This window comes from Hippoglossus hippoglossus, chromosome 11 (genome assembly GCF_009819705.1).
Source record: "Hippoglossus hippoglossus isolate fHipHip1 chromosome 11, fHipHip1.pri, whole genome shotgun sequence".
Lineage (NCBI taxonomy): Eukaryota > Metazoa > Chordata > Actinopteri > Pleuronectiformes > Pleuronectidae > Hippoglossus > Hippoglossus hippoglossus.
This window is the reverse complement of record NC_047161.1, coordinates 9,096,302-9,116,776: the sequence shown is the minus strand read 5'-3', so window position 1 is coordinate 9,116,776 and position 20,475 is coordinate 9,096,302. Positions and strand designations below refer to the sequence as shown.

General features: G+C 43.3%; 1 protein-coding gene and 1 long non-coding RNA gene across 5 annotated transcripts in view; one reads left to right on the top strand and one right to left on the bottom strand.

Moving 5' to 3' along the window:
- The window catches only part of atxn1a (ataxin 1a), an 80,139-nt gene extending 62,088 nt beyond the window's left edge, over nucleotides 1–18,051 (top strand). For 2 of the 4 annotated variants that reach the window (XM_034600240.1, XM_034600238.1), the window contains 2 exons: nucleotides 9,857–12,238; nucleotides 14,926–18,051. In XM_034600240.1, coding sequence (XP_034456131.1) covers nucleotides 10,376–12,238; nucleotides 14,926–15,489 — 2,427 coding nt within the window. In that variant the 5' untranslated portion in view covers nucleotides 9,857–10,375 and the 3' untranslated portion in view covers nucleotides 15,490–18,051. Of the gene's footprint in view, nucleotides 1–3,870; nucleotides 4,480–9,856; nucleotides 12,239–14,925 lie in introns of those variants that run through there. The other 2 variants (XM_034600239.1, XM_034600241.1) reach the window with 2 other exon arrangements.
- Nucleotides 155–20,391, bottom strand: LOC117770617. The gene is made up of 3 exons (XR_004615427.1): nucleotides 20,110–20,391; nucleotides 6,272–6,276; nucleotides 155–166 (listed from the first exon to the last, which is right to left on the bottom strand). It is a non-coding gene; the product is annotated as an uncharacterized LOC117770617 (long non-coding RNA).
- Between the last annotated feature and the right edge of the window lie 84 nt (nucleotides 20,392–20,475).

Genomic DNA, 20,475 nt, shown 5'->3' with positions numbered 1-20,475 from the left:
TATTATTTATTTTTTCCCTGCGTCCAATTTCTTTCCTCCCACATTTCTCTCTTACTCCCCTTTTATGTGGCAACACTGGGAGTTGGATTAGATATTGTCTTTGAAATAATATGTGTGTTTGTGTCTGCATTTGCCCTTGAATGAGTGTGTCGAGTTTTGGCTGTGTCTGAATGTCTTCTAGGGCTTTTATGGTGTGTGTGTGTGTGTGCTGTTTGTTAAAAATAAAGAGTAAGAGCATCAATGTAGGCTAGTGTGTGTGCATGCGCACCACATCAAGCATGTTTGTATATTTACGCATTTGTGTGTGCATGCGTGTGTGTGTGTGTGTGTGTGTGTATGTGTGTACTCACATAGGATTATAGAGCAATAGAGGAGCTTAGCAGTGATTTGCCCATCCATTCCAGTCCCTCCCTAATCCTCCACAACTCTCTCTCTCTCTCTCTCTCTCTCTCTCTCTCTCTCTCTCTCTCTCTCTCTCTCTCTCTCTCTCTTACACTGACATACACACACACACACACACAGATGCTTACTTCATTGTGTGTGTATGTGACTAGCCGGGATCTAATAGTCTGTGTGGTTAGTAGGTTTGTGAATGGGATGTGGCTTAGGCTTAAGCAGCGACACTACACTTGCCAGGGAGTTAACGCAGCCTGGCAGAGGGTTTATGAGCGAGACAGAGGGATGAAGGGCAAGGGAAAGAAGTATTTGTACAGTGTGTTAATGGCCCATGGTTCAGAGGGCACTGCTAACATGATTATGTAACGATTACAAAAGGTTATGAATGATAGATTATGTAGAGAACACTGGTATGATATGATTAAGATTATGTAATAAGTGTGCACTTTCATTAAGCCAGCCTTGCAAGCTTCCTGTGTTTGGTATGTGACCATTAGGTGCCCCTGCACCTTCCGTCTCACAACCTCCGGCACTCCCACAGACACACAATAACACATACACCCAGGGAAAGATTGAAAGGCGTGGATAAACAGGAGAGCTGCGACTTTCGCCAACAGTAACGAGGTGGGGTGGGTAGAGAGGGTAAAGAGAGTGTAGGACGGTGGGGGTTGCCGTGGTCATAATCGCAGCATGTGTGAAGTTTGCGTGGGCGACCGAGAGAGTGCGAAAGTCGGTGTGTGTGTGTGTGTGTGTGTGTGTGTGTGTGTGTGTGTGTGTGTGTGTGTGTGTGTGTGTGTGTGTGTGTGTGTGTGTGTGTGTGTGTGTGTGTGTGTGTGTGTGTGTGTGTGTGTGTGTGTGTGTGTGTGTGTAAGCTTTTCATCAGTTTCCTTAGTGACTGCCTGTGACAGACAGACAGAAGAAATGAAGTGGAGCAAGAGCAGAGCGGCGTTTGCTGTGGAAAATTTCACTTAGCATTGCATTGATTCATATTATCAGGTGGTTATTGATGAAGTTTCTCCGTTAGGATCCAGTTGTAATGAGCATCAATTGCCTATATATCAAACATTCACTTTGGATAATCCCTTACACTGGACAAGTCACGTCTAAAAAGTGTGACTATGACAAAGAGAAAATAGTAGGTTTTTACTGTATGTCGGGTAATATAATATTGTTCTTAATACTATACTACGAATGTAGTATTTCAATTAAAGGAAATGTTATTCTCTTTATTCAACTGTTTAAAACAAGGTTCATGTTATAAAACCCATCAGTCAAGAACTTTCACTGAATATAAAGATGGAGGACATGACTGCTCTCCAAAAGTGAAGCCAAAGCTTCTAGTCATGAACAGCCCCTGGTTTCTGTCCTTTTAGGTCGATATTGTCACACACGTTCAGATTTTTAAGCATTGGGATTTTTAAGCATTGGGAAAAATAAAATATATTTTGCTGAGGGAATGATAGTGACGCTCTGTTTCGATCAATCAATAATGCATTTACTGTTGGTCTCCAGTAGGTACTAACATCCAACTAAAATAGGTTCCTTGATTGATTTGGTTAAACCACAGGGAAGATGTGAAAAATAAAAAAAATCATGGGTTATGTGGAGGAGGCAGGAGGTGGAGAGAGAGAGAGAGAGAGTTTTGTGTGATTTCAGAAATGATCTGGGGGCATTGACGTGTGACGATTTCAGCCAGAGCGAGACAGTTTCAGAGAGAGCGACAGACCAGCCGAACAAAGACGGAGACTTTAAGAGAGAGAGAGAAGAAGTCAAATCACAAATCTGAACTGCTGAACTGATTCTCTCCCTTCTCATCTTTTTCTGCCGGTTTCTTCACTCTCTCTCTCTCTCTCTCTCTCTCTCTCTCTCTCTCTCTCTCTCTCTCTCTCTCTCGTTCTGCTTTTACTTGACGCCAGATTGTAAACAAACCCACACAAATGAATTATGATTAAATACTGTGAGGCTCCAATTGGTTACCAAGGCAACAGACAAATGTTTCTGTGCCGTTGAGGTCACCTGACGAAGCAGAATGGACTGTGAAACAAATACAGTCTGGTCTGGTTTTCTCCAAGTATCTGTTGATTTTCTGTCTCTAACTTCTGCGTCTGTTACTGAGTCTGTCCATCTGTTATATGTTTTCTGTCTTTCTATTTATCCCTTGCCTATAACTTTTATTGGCATTTACATAATTTTCTTTTCAAACTCTATAGTGAAGCCTTAGGAGCAGCAGTGGTTTGTTAATAACTTCCAAAACTCTGCACTAAACCCCAAATGATGTTAAAAATTATGTTTCCAAACAGTTGCGTGGTTTCATTTCAAAATAGGAAGGACATTTTGCGATATGTGGGTATTTTTCATAGCTATTGAAAATCAGGAACTGTATCTTGAACATCAACAACAACTTATTACTACACTAACAAAACTCTTTGCTTGACAAATTGTATGGAAAAGCATGATAGCAAGGACAAGAGTGCTTATACTGCTTAGTGCTTAAACATTAACACTTTTTAATAATATCTGGGTAGAATATGTTTGGTCTGTTTGTCATTTAAACCAAATAAGAATTTAACTTTTAAACAACTTTAGCCCTGCTGGAGTCAGAACCCATGAATATCCAAAGTTTAACTCAGGGTTGAAATCAGGCCGACAGGAAGACGGACCAACACAAACAGGATGTGTTTTTAGAGCATGTTTAGACCCACTGGGTCTAGTGGGAATCATCACAGTGTGTGGGTGTGTGTGTGAAAGTGTATGTGGGTGTGTGCGTGCGTGCGTGCGTGCGTCCGTGCTTCATGAGTGGGTGCTCACTCATTTCTTCCCTGCGCACGGTACATCTCTTACCATTGAGCAGCACATTTTGTCTATATTTACTTCCAAATTTAACTAGGTCAGCTAAATTATGGAAATAGACTTCTGTACATCAGTGAGGCAACCAGTCATGACATCTAGTGGTCGAAAGATTGAAGTGCAGCCTAATGTGTTGGTTATAACTCACTGGTTATAAAGTTGATTTACAATCATTGAACTCAGTATTCCTCTCAAACCTGTGTGTGTACTATGTATTCCCTGTGTGCATGTGTGTGGATGTATTTGCTGTATTTACCTTATGTCTATATGTCAAGCAAACATTTGCTGGTTCCTGCTTCTCAAATGTCATGATTAGCCTCTTTTTTTGCTGCTTTATATACTTTTAATTTCCAATAACCATTTGCAAACATCACTTTGAGCTCTGAGAAGTTGAAAGGGGCATTTGAAACTATTGTTTGACAGTTTACAGATCACTTAATTATCAATATATTTTCCATGTGTCACTCTCTCTCTCTCTCTCTCTCTCTCTCTAATCTCTACTACTCACTCTCCTTCTCCCTCCCTCCCTCCCTCTTGATCTATCCCACACTCCCACTCTCTGCCCTTCTCACTGTAACACCCTCTCTCTCTCTCTCTTTCTCTCCCACTCTCTTTCTCTGCTTGTAAGCGGTCTCTGGGCGTGCAGCCAGCTGGCGTGTGTGTGTTTTTTGAATGAATACCTGATGAAGTTGGCCGAGCAAACCGTGGGAGGGGCCCTATGAGAGTGTGTGTGTGTGTGTGTGTGTGTGTGTGTGTGTGTGTGTGTAGGGTAGACAGTGTGAGAGCTCTGGCTAGCATTCAACCCCTTGCATAATACACGTTGGAGCTCAGCATGCGGGACTCCCTCCCTGTGGGCGTGTGCAAGTTTGTGCTACCAATTTTTGCGTGTGTGTGTATGCGCACGTGCGTGATCACCTTTGCTGTGTGTCAGTGGTAGTGAGGGAGCTTCCTGCCCCGCTGTCAAGATTTAGTAGAAGGTCGTTGGCTGTGTGTGTGTGTGAATGTGGATGGGTGTGTGTGTTTGTGTGTGTGTGTGTGTGGAGGGTGAGAAAGGCTGAGAGCAGTTTGTAGCACAAGTACACTGAATCTGCTTGGGATTTTCCGCTTGAGGGGGAGAGAGGGAGACGGAGTGAGACTCAGGGTGCTTTACAAGGGACACGACAGAGCAGGAGAAGAAGAGGGGAGTGAAGGGAGGAGAGGAATGAGAGAGAGGGAGAGCATGCTCCTGCTACCCTGGTAAGTACACTTCACACAGTTTTGTGCTCACTCTGAATGAAGTGTGTGTGGGAGCGAGAGAGAGTCTGTGTGTACGTGTGTGTGTGTGTGTGTGTGTGTGTGTGTGTGTACGTGCGTGCACCCTGAACGCTTGTCTTGTTGTATCACAGTATGTCATTTGTAAGTGCGTACTGCGTCTGCCCTAGTTTTCCTACAATCGTCGTGGCTTGTTTCTCCCATCTGACTCGTCCTGCACTTCTCTTCTCTTCTCTCTTCTCCTCTCTTCTCTCTTTTCTTCTCTTCTCTTCTCTTCTCTCTTGTCTTCTCACTTGTCTTCTCTTCTCTCTTCTCCTCTCTTCTCTGTTCTCTGTTCTCTGTTCTCTTCTCTTCCTGACTATCCTCACTCCCCCAGTCACCCTCCCAACCTCAGGGTTGTCGAGGGGTGAGAAAAATGCAAGTCATGCAAAGCTGCCTAAGTTTGTTTTCTGAAAAACACAGTCTCTTTTTCCTCACAGTCATTTGTGTCTCTCCATCTCTGTCTATCTTTGTCTGTGTAACTCTTAACCACCCTCTCTCTTTCTTTTTTCTTTCTCTCTTTTTTTTTTTGCTTCCCTTTTTCTTCGTCACCCCTCCCTTTTCTGTTCTCCTACTTTCCAACTCTCTGACTCCATCTGTCAATGGCAGATCCTCCATTACTATCTCACGATCTCACCGTAGTCTTTGTGTGTGTGTGTGTGTGTGTGTGTGTGTGTGTGTGTGTGTGTGTGTGTGTGTGTGTGTGTGTGTGTGTGTGTGTGTGTGTGTGTGTGTGTGTGTGTGTGTGTGTGTGTGTGTGTGTGTGTGTGTGTGTGTGTGTGTGTGTTGTTGTTTGTTGTGTGTAATCACTAGTGGAGAGTGTCGGTGAATAAAGTGGCAGCCTTGTCAGAGTTCCCAGTCTGGCAAGTGTCCCTGTAATGCGCATTCACACACACACACACACACACACACACACAAACTCGTATGCACAAATGTAAAAAAAAAAAAACTAAAAAAACAACACAGGGTCAATACCTTGTACTTAAAAAAGGGAAGAGAGAAGTAGAGAGAGACAGAGAAGTATAAGCCTGCAGCAACTCTGTTTTCCACTCGCACTATATTTAGCAGTGAGATAACACATCACGTTGGACTTATCCCTTTGATCATGATTATGATTATGACTGGGCAATCACGCACGCACACACACAAACTCATACTGTAGCCCGTGCACACAGTTTTTAGATTGATACAGCATTTAAACAACTGCTTCTGCAGCCAAATAATAATGTGTGTGCAAATATGTTTTTTTTTTATGATTATATTCTGAACTGAGTTTAATAAGTAAGTTTCAATAATGGGAAATCAACACAATAAATGTATATGCACAAGTTGACGAAAGCAAACACACCATAATACACATCAGATACACACATATTTTGCTTTTATTACAAAATTATTATTCTTGTTTTTATTTATTTTCTATTATACACATTTTTATGATTGATAAGCTGATTCTTATAGGCATTCATATCATTTTCTGCATTTTGGTTACGTGGATATTTTTTAAGTAGAAGCATAAGATAAAAATAAGCCCACTTCACTGCATATTGTTTGTCTTATTTTCTATGTATTTTTAAAAGCTGTACAAATGAATAAATTACAATAGATGATCTTTTAAGCCTAATGACACCTTAACAGAAACTAAATAAAATAAAATAACATAGGATCAAATACGGGGCCCATACACATCGCTGTGCCCCTTGTACATTCCTGCTCACTATTATTTGCACGACTGAACCCTGACTTGAGAAGCTATTTTAAGTCATGCCGTGCATTTTCTCCTCTTCACATCCTGGTGAAAGCAGAACTTGAGTTTAGCTCTGTGTTTCTTGAATGGATTCACTCTAAGCCATAAATGTCATATGTTCATAACTCATAATATTATATATAACCCCAAAGTATTTTTGCATTTCATATATTTATTGTTGGGTGAAGTTTAGGAAGGATTTCAGTTGCTACTGTAGAAACAGGATTAGTGTGGGTATACAGATGCGGTGCTGGCGTCATAGCCACAGAGTGCTCGAGCACTGCTTGGAAAAAGTGGAAGGATTCGTAAATTATATATAAACATCTAAGTTAAATGCATAAAACATGTGGTGTATGTAATCTAACTAATAACTCTGAATATGCTGGTTTTAGACACAAAAAGACGAGTTTAACTCTGTCTCACTGTAGGTTCTTTTACCACTTTTAGCTTCACTGTTTAATAGACCAGAAGAAGTATAGTCAGTCTGTCTGTCTGTCTGTCTGTCTGTCTGTCTGTCTGTCTGATTCAAAGTGAAGGAGAATGAGGGCGACATGTACACACATCCACTGTTTTGACCGTAGAAGGACAATAGTATAGTGCGTGAGTGAACGATTCAGGTTACTGGCACACACACATTGAGCTTTTTCACTATGTCACTAGTGCCCCAGAGAGAGACAGAGAGAGAGAGAGCGGGGGGTAGAAAGATAGTGTGTGTGTGTGTGTGGGACCCAAAGCACATGGAGGACAGACGGCTTGGGTTACAGGTCATCTGATATACAGTACACGCACACACACACGCACGCACACTTACACACGCAGGCACACACACACACACACACACACACACACACACACATAGACGTTGAAAACTCAGCAAGATTCAGGTGGCATGGCTTTTCAGTGAATGTGTGTTTGAGTGTCAGTTTCAGTAAAGCACTAAGCTCTTTTTGCAATGTAGGTCAATTGAGCCTCTCCCTCACTCTCCCTCGCTCTCCCCCATGCGTCTCCAGCCTCTCCTCCCTCTACCTCTCTTCATCAATCCCTCAAATCCCTAAATGCTAGAAGTGAGTTTACACTTAAGTTTAGTAATTTTTCCCTTTTTAGTTTTTAGTCTTTTTCTTTACTTTTTTAACTCCTCCTTCTCCCTTCATCCCAACTTCTTTCTTCCTGCTTTTTATTTTACTCTCACAAACGTTAACATAAAGTTGAAGAGAACGGCCCAAATGCGAAAATTAAGTATTTTTTGTGTGTGTATGTGTTGCTCATCCTCCAATCCTGTATATTAGTTAGGTCCTGCATTTTATTTTTGTATATGCTATCCTTACCTCAATTATTACTATTATTCATTGGTCTTATTCTTCAGTCGTTCATTCTATCTCACATTTTACTCACAGGGTTTTATTTCCTTCTTATTTTCCATAAATTTTCTCAAGTTTTTCATTGTATTTCTTGTTTTTAATGCAAATGCATCACTGTAAAGCACTTTTAGCTCCATTTCATATAGGTTTTAGGCTACAGATAGAGTTTATTGTTAGTATTAGAATCATTATTGATATTACCATATTATGTCATTTCTATTTCCTATTGTGTAGAAGTCAGCGTTAATGCAAGAGGTCAGAAGTTTTCTGCAGCTGCAATGCAACACCACACTAATTACACATTCTGAATGTAGCAGCAGTGCAACATATCCCATTACATAATGCATGCCATTTCTCCTGCAATTTTCAGGAACCTTTTTTTTTTTTCACACGTCAGAGTCAGCTGTCAGAAGTGACTGTTCCATTCTGACATCGCTGAGGATAAAAGTGGTCACAGCGACGTGAACAGATCTGTGGCTGCATGTACAGACTCTGCCCGTGTTTGATGTGGCAGCTGATATGAAATGGCTCTGAGACCCAACATTCCTCTTATCTCAAAGTTTTAATTCGCGGAGGACGTCGGGGAATAGAAAGATATTGGTTTGTCTTATTCCCTTATTGTCTGCATTGTGTGACAGAGCAGGAGAGACAGGAGGATCACGGTGAATGAGGAAGGTTACAGAAGAGAGACGAGATGAAGATTAATGTGAAAAGATGCCAGGAGAGGAGAAGCAAAGACATTGAGAGACAGCCGATTAGGAACATAAAACCATTAGATGGAAGAATGATAATGGGTAATGGAGTTGTGAAGCAGGAGAGGTGGGCAGGCTGAGACAGGAGAGGAGGTAGAGCGACGGAGAGAATCTCAGTGCTAAAAGTTCACCGATCAACAGTACCTCTCACTTCTGTGTGTGTGTGTGTGTGTGTGTGTGTGTGTGTGTGTGTGTGTGTGTGTGTGTGTGTGTGTGTGTGTGTGTGTGTGTGTGTGTGTGTGTGTGCGTGTGCATGTGGGTGCTCATTCTCTGTGTTTGAATGGGAATTTGCATGTGTTTACTCCTGCGTCTGTCTCTGTAGTTGTGTTGTAGTAGATCTGCAACACATGTTAAATCACAGGAATCTTCAGCATCAGGAAAAGAGCATATGTCAGCATAATTGAATATGCTCAGGTGTCAGTGTCTGAGAAGGCAAGATGGTGTGTGTGTGTGTGTGTGTGTGTGTGTGTGTGTGTGTGTGTGTGTGTGTGTGTGTGTGTGACTGTGTGACTGTGTGACTTTGCGCATGTCTTGAAATGACTGTACATTATGTATGAGATTCACACCAAGCTTTCAATCTTTTGCAGCAGGGGGTCTTTCCTAACAGATGGCATATATGCACACACACACAAACACACGCACACACAAGTCTGCTATTGGAGGTCCAAGTACTGCAGGATTGGGAAACTTCTTAGAGTTGTTCGGATTATAATTACTACGGGTCCAGGCTTATGCAATTCTATCATACCGGTTGAATTATATAAATTTGTATTCTTCTGATCTGAAAGTGTGTGGTCTCACAAAACCCTCACTAGCCTAACATGGTCTCACTTACTGTTAAGGGAACAAAAATTATGTCAACTAGCCACCTGGTGGTGCTACAACTACTTTTACTATGCACTGTATCTTTTATATAGCTGTCAAGTTTTCAAAAAGGGTCTAGTTTTTGGTTTTTAGTTTAGTTTTCTAGTTCTTTAATTTAAATGTAGCTATTATTTGTGTGCAGAGCTCCAATCACCCATTGATTCACTTCTGCTATTGTAAACAAATTTATTGCACATTTCTTTAACAGCTCTTGGTTGAAAATTTACAGAATTTCTTCTCATTATGTCGGCTTGTGGCTTCTTAGTCATCGTTCAGAAAACTCTAGGTCGTTTCATGTTGAGCTCCTGAGTTTGTTGATGGCATTGTTTTGTTGGCTCGTGGCCTGTTTGTCGACCTTCATGGATAGAAACTTATTTCTAAACAGTTTCTCCTCTTAGGGCCTTGTTATTGTTCTCCTGAGTCTGCTGGTGCAGAGCATCATTTTGCTCCTGTCTTGTTTTTTCTCATTTTCATGTCTCATTTTTAGAAATGTATTGTTCTCCATCTCTCAGGCCTCGAAATGACTTTGCACTTAGAAGTTTTTAGTTTCTCTATCAAGATTGAATTTTGAACTTATTTACTTTTGTCTTTCTCCTCCACAGGTTTGAGCTGCGTGTGGGCAGGCTTGCTTTTGCAAGGAAATGATTCCGCATGAAGTGCGACGCACTCGGCCCCCTGTCGTCATCGGCGGCAGCAGCAGGTGTGATGTCGTAACATTCTCCCCCACCACACTGAGCTCACCCCTCAGACGCTAAAGACCCCTGGACCGAACAGACCGCCCTACCCTTCCCCTCTTAACCATCCCTCCATATCTTCTTCTCCATCTTTAATCCTTCTTCACCTGCTCCTAAGGGCCTGGATTTTCTTTGTTATCAAGAAAAGACCTGATAATCAACGGCCTCGGCTGAGCTGTATAGAGACCGAAAAAGAAACAAGATTAGGTTATTTTATAGCTAATTAAAGTGAGACAAAGGACAGAAAATCAAAAGTGAGAAAAAGAGAAAGGAAAGTAAAATAGAAAGTCAAAAATTGGGGGGAAACAAAGAAGAAAGAGAAAGCTAAAAAGTCTCAAAGTTGAGGAAGGATAACGGAAGTACAGTTGAGGGACGAGAGGCGAAATCATGAAGTCCAACCATGAACGCAGTAATGAATGTCTGCCCCCAAAGAAGAGGGAGATCCCCGCATGCACTTTCCCATCTGAAACCCGTTCAATCACCATGCCACCTGCCAGTGACAGTCAGCGCTCAGAGAACATGGCCTGGCTTGCCAGTGTGGCTGGGAATGAGAGCAGCGTGGGTGGGCACCGTAGCTCCAGTCATTCTGATGGGCACCATTATAAATCGCTCTCCTCCACATCAGACTCTTCAACCTCCTCTTCGTCACTGAGGCTGGTCTCATCTCTTCCCACAGTTTATACATCCCCCTTGTCACAATCTACAGTCGGCGGAACTGTCCATTACACCCAACTGCCTCACAATCTGCAGTTCATAACGTCACCTTACACTGCCCCGTACGCAGGCTACATCTCCCCTCAACTGCTCCCACCTCCTCCTCCACCTCCCCCCCTCTCCTTGTCGTCGTCGTCCCACTCTATGGCCGCACAGAGACCCTCACACACAGAGACAGCCTCTGCTCCTTCGCAGGCCTCCAAGCATGACCAGCACAGAGCGTCCAGTGGGCGGACCTCCATGCCACCGCCTTCTACAGACCCCCACCTTCACCATACTCACATGTCCACTTCCCTACGGACTGTCCCGTCAACTCATCACCAAGGAGGCATTCACCTCTCTCCCCAGTCGCTGCACCACCATCATACTTTGGGTCATGGAATGTCCCAGGTTTTGGTGCAGTACATGGACGGATCCAACAGGAACGAGGACGGTGGCTCTAGACACAGAGAGCTTCACAATGGAGAGCTGGAAAGGGGCCGGCGGTTTGGAGCATCCCCTGAGTTCAGCCTCTCCAAGTCGGGGAACAAATCACGGGATGTCAATTCTTCTTTGACCTCTTATGAGGCCCACCAGCTGGTCCTGCCATCTGAATACTCTACCCATGATCCCTCAGGGCTGAGAACCTCTGTTATGCTAATGCACAACAGCCATGGAGACCACCAGCTGGTACCACCCAGAGCCAGCCCTGAGAAGCTGACAAATTGTTCCCCCGCACACTTGGAGAAAGGTGGCATCATCCTGGGCAAGCCAGTCAATCGCACATCATCCTCCTCCAATAACACCTCCTCGTTCACGTTTCCAACACCATTGAGTGTAGACAGTCTGAAAGCTGCTGTACGTACACTCTCCCCCCAGACCGTTATTCAGACCACTCACAGTGCCACAGAGGCACTTTCAATGGGGCTCCCCTCCAGCAGTATCTACCCCCAGGCACCTATCATCGGTTACATCGCAGGGGGCAGCGGAAGCCAGCATACGTCAATCAGCTACCACACCAGCCTACAACAACACTTACTCATTCCTGGTGCCCAACCAGTCATAATCCCTGTTAGTGGAGGTGGAGTCACCACATTGGAACCTGTAACCTCCCACATGACATCATCCACCCAAGCTTCTTTTCCTAGCGCACTCCCACACACGTACATTGCTGCCAGCGCTCCCAAAGGAGAGACTCTTGTAACCTCCAGTGGCTCGTACCACCAGGTCGCTTCAGGTGCAGTGGTCCCAGCCCAGCTTCATCTCCCCATTGTTTCCGCGCCACAAGGTTTGGTCGCTCCTTCTGCTCCTCCTCCCCCGTCCAATACGGTGGCGCCTCCCTCACTCCCCCCATATTTCATCAAGGGCTCCATCATCCAGCTGGCCGACGGGGAGCTGAAGCGCGTGGAGGATCTGAAGACAGAGGACTTCATCCAGAGTGCCGAGATCAGCAATGAACTGAAGATCGACTCGTCCACGGTGGAGCGCATCGAAGGCAGCCACACCTCACCCAACGTAGCTGTGGTTCAGTTCTCTGTTGGTGAGCACCGTGCACAGGTAAGTCAAAAAGAGCAACCTCTATTAAAGCCTGTTCTTTGTTTGGATCACACAACACATGAGGACCCATCACCATGACTAATGCTTAAACTTTTAGTTGATTAATAGAGCAAGCAATTGCAGGATTTCCCCCAGGTTTATCCGCTCAGTAAAACAAGGCTGATAGTGAATGGAATTGTTCTGCAATTATCTTATCCTCCCATGGCCATATGACAATGTAAAAGCACAACTTACCAAATTATCTTCTAGTCGTTGTCAACTCATTGGGTGTAGTATTGAGTCAAGCGACTGAGTTATTGTGCCCAGTCAATTCCTCTCTGAGTCTCATTCCCACTTCAAAATCTTTTCCTCTGACAGTATTTTTCAGGCTGATAAAAAGACAATTCGTTCTCCTGCAGGTCTAACACTCTAAGAGCTGACTAACTCTCAAAGATTCACGATACACAGACTGGGAAACACTAGCCTAGTTATATGGAGACAATATACGCCCATAATGCAACATTCTTGTTACATGGACGCTCTTAGAGGGAATGTTTGAACAGGTAATTGTCTCATGCTTAAAATATAAGATTTTCAAACCTGATTTCCAGAGGAAAAAAATACATTATTTTTGTTTTTATACTATGTTTTATCTACAGTTTAAACAATCAAGATGTATTGTGTTAACTACTTTGAATTACGTTATTTTATTTTTATTCTTTCAGAGAGCCTGGATAGCTGCATCTGACTGACTCTAGTCTTTATGCGCAGATAATTTGCTGCTAGGTATAGCTTCATATTTACATTAACCAGCTTAGTCATAAGGTCGACCTCTAACATGAGCTCTGAGTGGGATTTCATCACCGCTTGTGTTATTAATGTTGAATGAGAAGAGATGAGATGCTTCCATATTAATGACTCCATTATTTTCAATCTCACGGGACTCCGCTACCCGCTCTGTAATTAAGTTCAATTTAATAGTACGAGAGTCACGTAACAAACATGCTCTGATATTGAGATGTTCCAGAAGTTCAAAGTATTATGTGTCGAAACTAGCCACAGCCGGGCCTTACTAGCCACAGCTCAATTACTGCAGGTCAGTTTCAGAAAGGTGGAACCAGCATTACCACTGGACAGGCAAACAGCCCACTCCAAAAAGCATGTTTACCCTGCGTGCAAGATCAGGCTTTGGTTAATCGTTATTTACCGGAATTTTTTAGCTTTCTGCAGCTTCTAAATGGTCTCATAGACCTATAACTCTTTTATAACTTCAGTAATCTCCTAGTATCTATCATTTATTTCTATGTTTTCTTTTTTCTGGTTTTCTTGCACTCACTCACTCACACACACTCACACACACACATCCTTCTCGCTGTCTTTGAGGGTGCGCGTTAAAGCCAGTTAATCTATTTCATCTGTCCATGCACTGACTCGTCCGCCCACACAGCACATCTCTAACCATCTTTCCCGCCCCCGGCTGCTCTTTGATACTGTACCCCACAAAAGCTGACCATCTTTCAAAGACTTATCCTTCTCTCTTGTGCTCCCTCTGTGGCTTCTCGTACTGTTTTCTTTTTCTTTTCCCAAGAGGTGGTAGCAGCTTTGAGTCCACGCTCAGAAGACTCACTCTGAGAAGTCAAAAATTATATAACACAGGAGGGAAAATGTTGCCTGGCATTTGCTTAGAGAGTGTTTGATGCTTCGAAAACTTGAATCGTTCTTGACATTGTTTTCTTTTCGCACTCACTTCCCTCGCTCCTCTCCTTGTTCAACCCACCATCCCTTTGTAAACTTGCCTTTCCATCTTCATCTCGGCAACTTCCTTCCACTCCCACCTTCTCATTCTTTCTACATTATTTCAGATCTTTGCTCCTTTCATAATTTTTTCCTTCTCAGGTTTATTTTCTCCCTCGCTTTACCCATTATTTCTCAAAGCACCTTTGGCTTCTCTCGGCCATCTCTTCATTTTTCCGTACATACAAATGATAGTGCAGTATCCAATGCTCTGACATTACCTTATGTTGGATTTCCTTCAAAATATCAGGCTTAATTTCTGTGTTGGTATTGTTCTTGTTATGTTGTCCCTTTGGTCGATAAGACTATCGATTGCCAAAAAGTTCTGGCTGCTATGCCAACAATGTCCAGCTGTGTCTTCCTGTAAAACTGTCTTGCTGAAATAAAGAACCGTTTCTCCTAAAATGTCTTTCATTTGGCTAAAGTAAGTAAACTAGAGTAAACTAAACTAAAGTTAACCCTGACGACATAATCCAGGAATACATTTTCAGACTTTGGAGCCACTAAAGCTATTATACAACTGTTTTAGTATTCTGGAAGAGACCCAGAAGGAGCTAACGCCCAGGCCACACTGGATGTATGAGCTTAGCATGTGCATCGCGGAACGTCATGCTTTACTTTTTCGGCGCCCATGTTATGAGTTTAGAGAGGCCCCCTCGTCTAGAGGGTCAGGTTCTTGTCTATTTTCTCCCTGTACCGCACACAGTTCACAGGAACATCTATCTGCTGAATATGTCACAAATATTAATACCTGTTTAAAAGCACTCTAGCATTTCTGTTAACTGAATCCATTCATTTGTGTTAACAAGGTTTTTATTGTTATTATTGCAGGATCAAAAGCTGCCTCGCATTTAGTTGAGTACATAGACCTACTTTTATTCAAAGAAATAAAGTAGTCTTTCCCTCTCCTTCAGGTAAGCGTGGAGGTCTTGGTGGAGTATCCCTTCTTCGTCTTCGGCCAGGGGTGGTCTTCGTGCTGCCCGGACCGGACCACCCAGCTTCTGGAGCTGCCTTGCACCAAGCTTTCTGTGGGCGACGTTTGTATTTCACTTACCCTCAAGAACCTGAGGAACGGATCTCTGAAGAAGACTCAGCCCCTCGAGCTGGCCACCCCGGCCTGTGTCCCAGCCTCAAGCCACGGGCACCTCAAACCCCCCAGAGCTGTTTATGACACTCCGCAGATCTTTAGGCACAACGAGTGGGAGAATGGCATCAGCCAGCGGGGAAGTGGGAACGGGAGCGGAGGAGGGGGCCCTAATGTGGAAAACGGGGATGGAATGTTTGGGGAAAGAGGCGCAGTTTCTAAAGGTCAGGCTGCCAGCATCCCAAAAACCGGCAGGAAGCGGAGGTGGTCTGCCCCTGAGGGTCGGAAAGTGGAGAAAACCGAAGAGGAGCCACCTTTGACCCTGCCCAAACCTTCCTTCATCCCTCACGAGGTGAAAATAAGCATCGAGGGAAGGTCGAATATTGGCAAGTGAAGGCTAACAGGACTGTTAATAACCCCTGGGATTCGGGGAAAAAAAATGATAAAAGGACTCTGCAAAGAAAAAAACATGAATGCCCACATTAATGTTTCATGTCTTGGTTTTAAAGTTTTGTTTTAGTTTTATTTTTCTCTTGAATACTGTACTGTAGAGGTAAATTTACCCTACATGGTATCACCTTACATTAAGTCCATGTAGTCTATAACACATTTATATAGGTGGATTTCCTATCACACACGCAATCAGTGCCGTTTTGGTGGTTTTCATGAGATGACTTATGGTGAGAGATTTGTGAAGTGTGCTAAATGTTGATCGGTGGCTGTGTGGCACACGGGAGCGATGCAGGAGGATTCTGCTCGGCTGCACTTTACACATTATGTCAATTTCAAATTGAATTTGTGCACAGTCAGCTTCTCGACAGTCTCTGAGCACTGCTAGTGAGGCTGCCCAGACGGAAACACGTTCCCACCATCTCCTGCCACGCTGGTGGTTTCACACTGGACCACAGGAGAGATATAACATCAGATGATCCTGAGCATGATAAATTTTAAACATTTTTCATTTGCTTAATCTGAGTGGGAGTCAGTGTGTAATTCAGACTGTGTCTCAATTCAGGGGCTGCCTCCTTCTTAGGACATGGAGGTGGTCTATGTTGCCCACGTAGACCACGAAGGAGTCTTTGTCTCTCCGGGGTGGAAGGATGCATTTGTAGTAGCTGTCTAGTGACGCTGCTGTGACGCGATCGGTCTTCAAATGCAGCCTCCAAAGGAAGCGGCCCCTAAATCGAGACACAGCTACCGTGTCACCGTCATGTGCCAGACCTGATCTGTGATGTCAAGATCTGATTGACATCAAGAAGCGCCAGTGTGCCACACAACAGAGAGGGAACAACACCTACTCTGTTCAGGTTGACGACAGTGGAGTCTTTACTTTCATCTTTAGCGTTTTTTGTTTTTTTCACTCAGACCCTCTTGTCTTCTATCTCTGCAGTTACTTGTTGTCACTGATTGTCAGGAACCTTAATCAGGGGTCTGTTAGTCGTAGATCGAACGTTTTTGGGTTAATGTAAAAATGTGCGAGACCCTAACCTAATACAAGTGCAAACCCACCAGGTTGAACTGAGGGAAAGTTAAGAAGAAGACCTGCACACAGTCCTAATTGTGTTTTGATGAATTACTTTATATTTTTTTAAGCAGAAAAGGCTGTGTGACAGGAACCGAGAGAATCCGCATGTCAGGTCTGAGAGGGTCAGGATGTTTCAAAGCATTTAACACACCTGTCACACTCACCATACGGCCGACAAATTTTACTTGTCTCTTTATTTACACAGTACTGTATGTGTTTAGATTATTTTTGTTGTTGTTATTTAGACAAGGGTAGAAAGTAGCAAACAGCACTTTGGAAAGGTGAAGCTTTAGGAAAAGTGAAGGGGTCGTTTGGTAACGTGGGAGCGGATGTGCCATGGGATTACAAAAAGGAATGACAGGTGTTGGAGAAAATTCCAGTCAGTAGATGGTCTGAGGAAACTTGAAGGTGGAGTTAGAAATAACGATGGGTTTTTTGGAGCATGTGCGCCATTGTATTAGGAATGTGTTTTGAACGGTTGAGATTGGGCGTAAAAAGATTTAAAAAGGAAAGAGCCTTCGAAAATATCCCAATGATGTTCTGTACCAGACTGAGAGCAACGACTAGAAGCTCACGCCACAGAATTTTTGAAGGGTGTCATATATTTGTAATGTATGTGCGTATGCTAGAGTGTGCATGATGCTGGTCTGTGTCTGTCCATACACACACACACACACACACACACATGCGAACACAAACACAGAACATCTCTAAAACTTAATGACCTACAATAATTCTTTATTTGTTGTGAAGCAGTTGCTGATTTTGTCCCTACTGCAAAAACACTAGTGGACTGATATTGAATGGAGGCACACTGCAAACAGTACAGATGTAAAGGAAGTGTTTGTGTACATGTGTGAGTGTCTGTATGAGTATATGTATACTGTGTATAGGAAGAGGACATACTCATTTGATATATAGACAATACTAAATGTCCAGTGTTTCGACTTGGAGTCTTTTACTTAAGAGAATATTGCGATTTGCACATCAGGAGGAGGGAGTTCGGTTGAGACGTGATTTTATGTTGTTGTTTTGACGGCCCTGTCCTGAAAGGAGCCCTAGACCGTGCAACACACTGGAGGAGACGAGGGTTTTTTTTTGTTTTGTTCCTCAACAGGCACTTTTCACATATTCGAGGAAAAGAGTTTCTGCATCAGTTAAGGTCAAATTACTTTGGAGTTTTTAGGTGTAACGCAGATTTGTAACACGTGCCTGCCTACTGAATTTGTTTGAAGATGAAGTGACGTAATGTGTCTCGAGGAGACTCTCGCTCTGCTGTGGACACCGACGTGTCCAGGGTGTGGGGACGAGGGTTCAGCTGAAATGCTAAGATGTAGCAGTTACCTCAACAGATGTGCTTGCTGGGTTGACCCAACGTTCATTGCTCTGTAAGCAACTGATTGAATGTTATTACCGGCTCTTTCTTCATATGTAAAAGTTTGAGTTTTAAAGTGTAATGAGAAGTTTGTACAGCAAAGTGTAATATAAATTATGTTTTCATTAAACATTTGAGGGAAAGGAAAGTGGCAGTTTTTAAAAGTGTCATAATGGACACTTTTAAAAACTGCGGATACAGGGTCACCAATAAGTAGGGCACTGGCCCTACTTAAATCTGATTGGCCCCTGAAGTGCCCCTGTCCTGTTTTCTTTGAATAAACTAGTCATTTACTAACATTTTAAGAATTTTACTTTCTAAACTTTTTGGAAGTAAACAATGTGCCTGAACAAGGAACAATTTTCAAAATATATTAATTGATGTGTGACTTTGCTCAAAGCTATAGAGCTAACAGTAAACAAGAAATTACTTAAATGGTTGTTGGACATAGATCCAGCCCCTCTGTGTAAAGCGTGGCCCCCCTTTATGGCCCCCAATTTGTAAAAAATGCCTTGATCCACCCCTGCACATGTGGTCTTGGATTCATTACGTTCTGATCACATGTAATGTATAAATATTTCCCTCTTGCTGCATGTGACAGTTCACTATGATCGTGCACTGCTGCCATGTTATCAAGCACAGGTTGCACACAACACTTCCTGCAGGCATATCTGTTGAGTTTCCTTCTCGGCCTCTGTATTAAGACGTGGTTCATTGGCAGTGTCATTTATTAACCTCTCAAGAAGTGGATCAGTCGTATTTTCATCCCATTGATAACACTGAGCAGGAGGCTAAGTGACTGTGAGGGGCAGCACTGTTCCAGGGTGATGGTGGGATCGACTCAGATGGATGTGTAGGTGGATGAGTAAATGGGCAGATGGATGGCGATGGGGAGCGAATGAGATTTGAAAATGTTTTTAGTTTTTTTTATATTAAACAAGGTTTGTCAGATTAACACCGCCACAGTAGTGCATTTTAATTTCTTCCTTTTCCTACTGACACATCACAATCATTAGTGGTAGCAGTTGTAGTGCGCGCGTTCATGTTTTGCAATGTGTGTGTGTGTGTGTGCGAGGCCGTGTCTTTTTAAATGTACGTACTTGTCCTTTTTTTCCTTCGTCCACCCCTCCTCCTAACGAATGAAAAAGCAAACATACAAACTCACCTGTCAACCACTCGATCCATCCAAACTTTCATAGTCGGTCAGGTAAAAACAACAAGAAGACATTTTGAGCCAAAGCCAAGTGATGCTGTCGTTGCTTTGGTTACTTAAGAAAGCAATAGTATTCAGGCATTCTCCTCATGTGTGTGTGAGTGGAACACACGCACACGCACCAATCCTTTGCAATAAACAACAATAATAACCATCAAGTATCGCAACAGAAAGTTAATACACCTGAAACCACTCATTTCAGTTTTTTCCCTCAAGTTCTTTAACGATTGCAGTTGCAACACCAGTTGCTAGTTTTTCAGGGAAGTGTCTCATATATGCAGTAACTCAACACAACCCCCAGAACCTCCACTGTCCCTGCTGCCCAGAGTCCTAAACTCTGCAGGGGATCACGCGCACCTGAAGGAACCGGTCGACATTCCGACTCGGCCCAGGCGCCGTTGCCACGACTCCCGTAGTGACCTCGTTAACCTTGTTTCAGGTACCCAGTCATAGCCAGCCAGCCTCACAAGCACGTCCTCCTGAGGCGAAGCAATCGAATAACCCTCAACAACCGATAGCTACCTGTCAGTGTGGCCTGCACTGCCTGTCCCCCCACCCCGCTCATAACGTCATATTTTTGATATTCGGTCTCCTTTTCACTGCTCAGCTCATACAGGTCATTGTGTTTATACTTCAGTGGAAATGCATGCCTAACAATAGACTTTAAAGCAATCTGACGCGTCGGAGCGGGAACGTCACCTCGTAGCAACTGCTCCCGAGGGTTTGTTGTGGTTTTTAGTTTTTCGTCAAAATAATCCCGAGTTGAACCTTTCGATCCCCCCGACATGTACCACGATGTGCAATACTTACATTTTGTTGTTTTCTCCCCTTTGCTGTGCCAAGTGTATGTAGCATAGTCCTACTCCAGTGTCTCATTGTGTTAATGGCTTGTGTATTTCACTGTGTGTGCGCGTCGCATCTGTAAAACAAATCGGGATGTTTGTGAACAGAAACTAATGGAGAGTTTGTCCGTTCTTCTATTTCCCTGTTGTCATTGCAGCCTTCCTAAATTTGAGTGGGTGAGAAACCATGTTAGTGTTTGTGTGTCTGCGCCATGTGTTGTGTGTAGTATGCGTGCTTACGTACACCTGGTGTTCAGATGTGTATGAATGTGTGTGTGTGTGTGTGTAACTGTGCGATCACAAACCCTGACCCTCGATGGTTCGTGGTAAGACCCACAGAAAAAAAAGAAACCTCATTGTAGTGGGGACCACTTTTTTTTTGTAAAAAAAAAGAAAAAAAGAGTAAAAAGAAAAAATAATTAAAA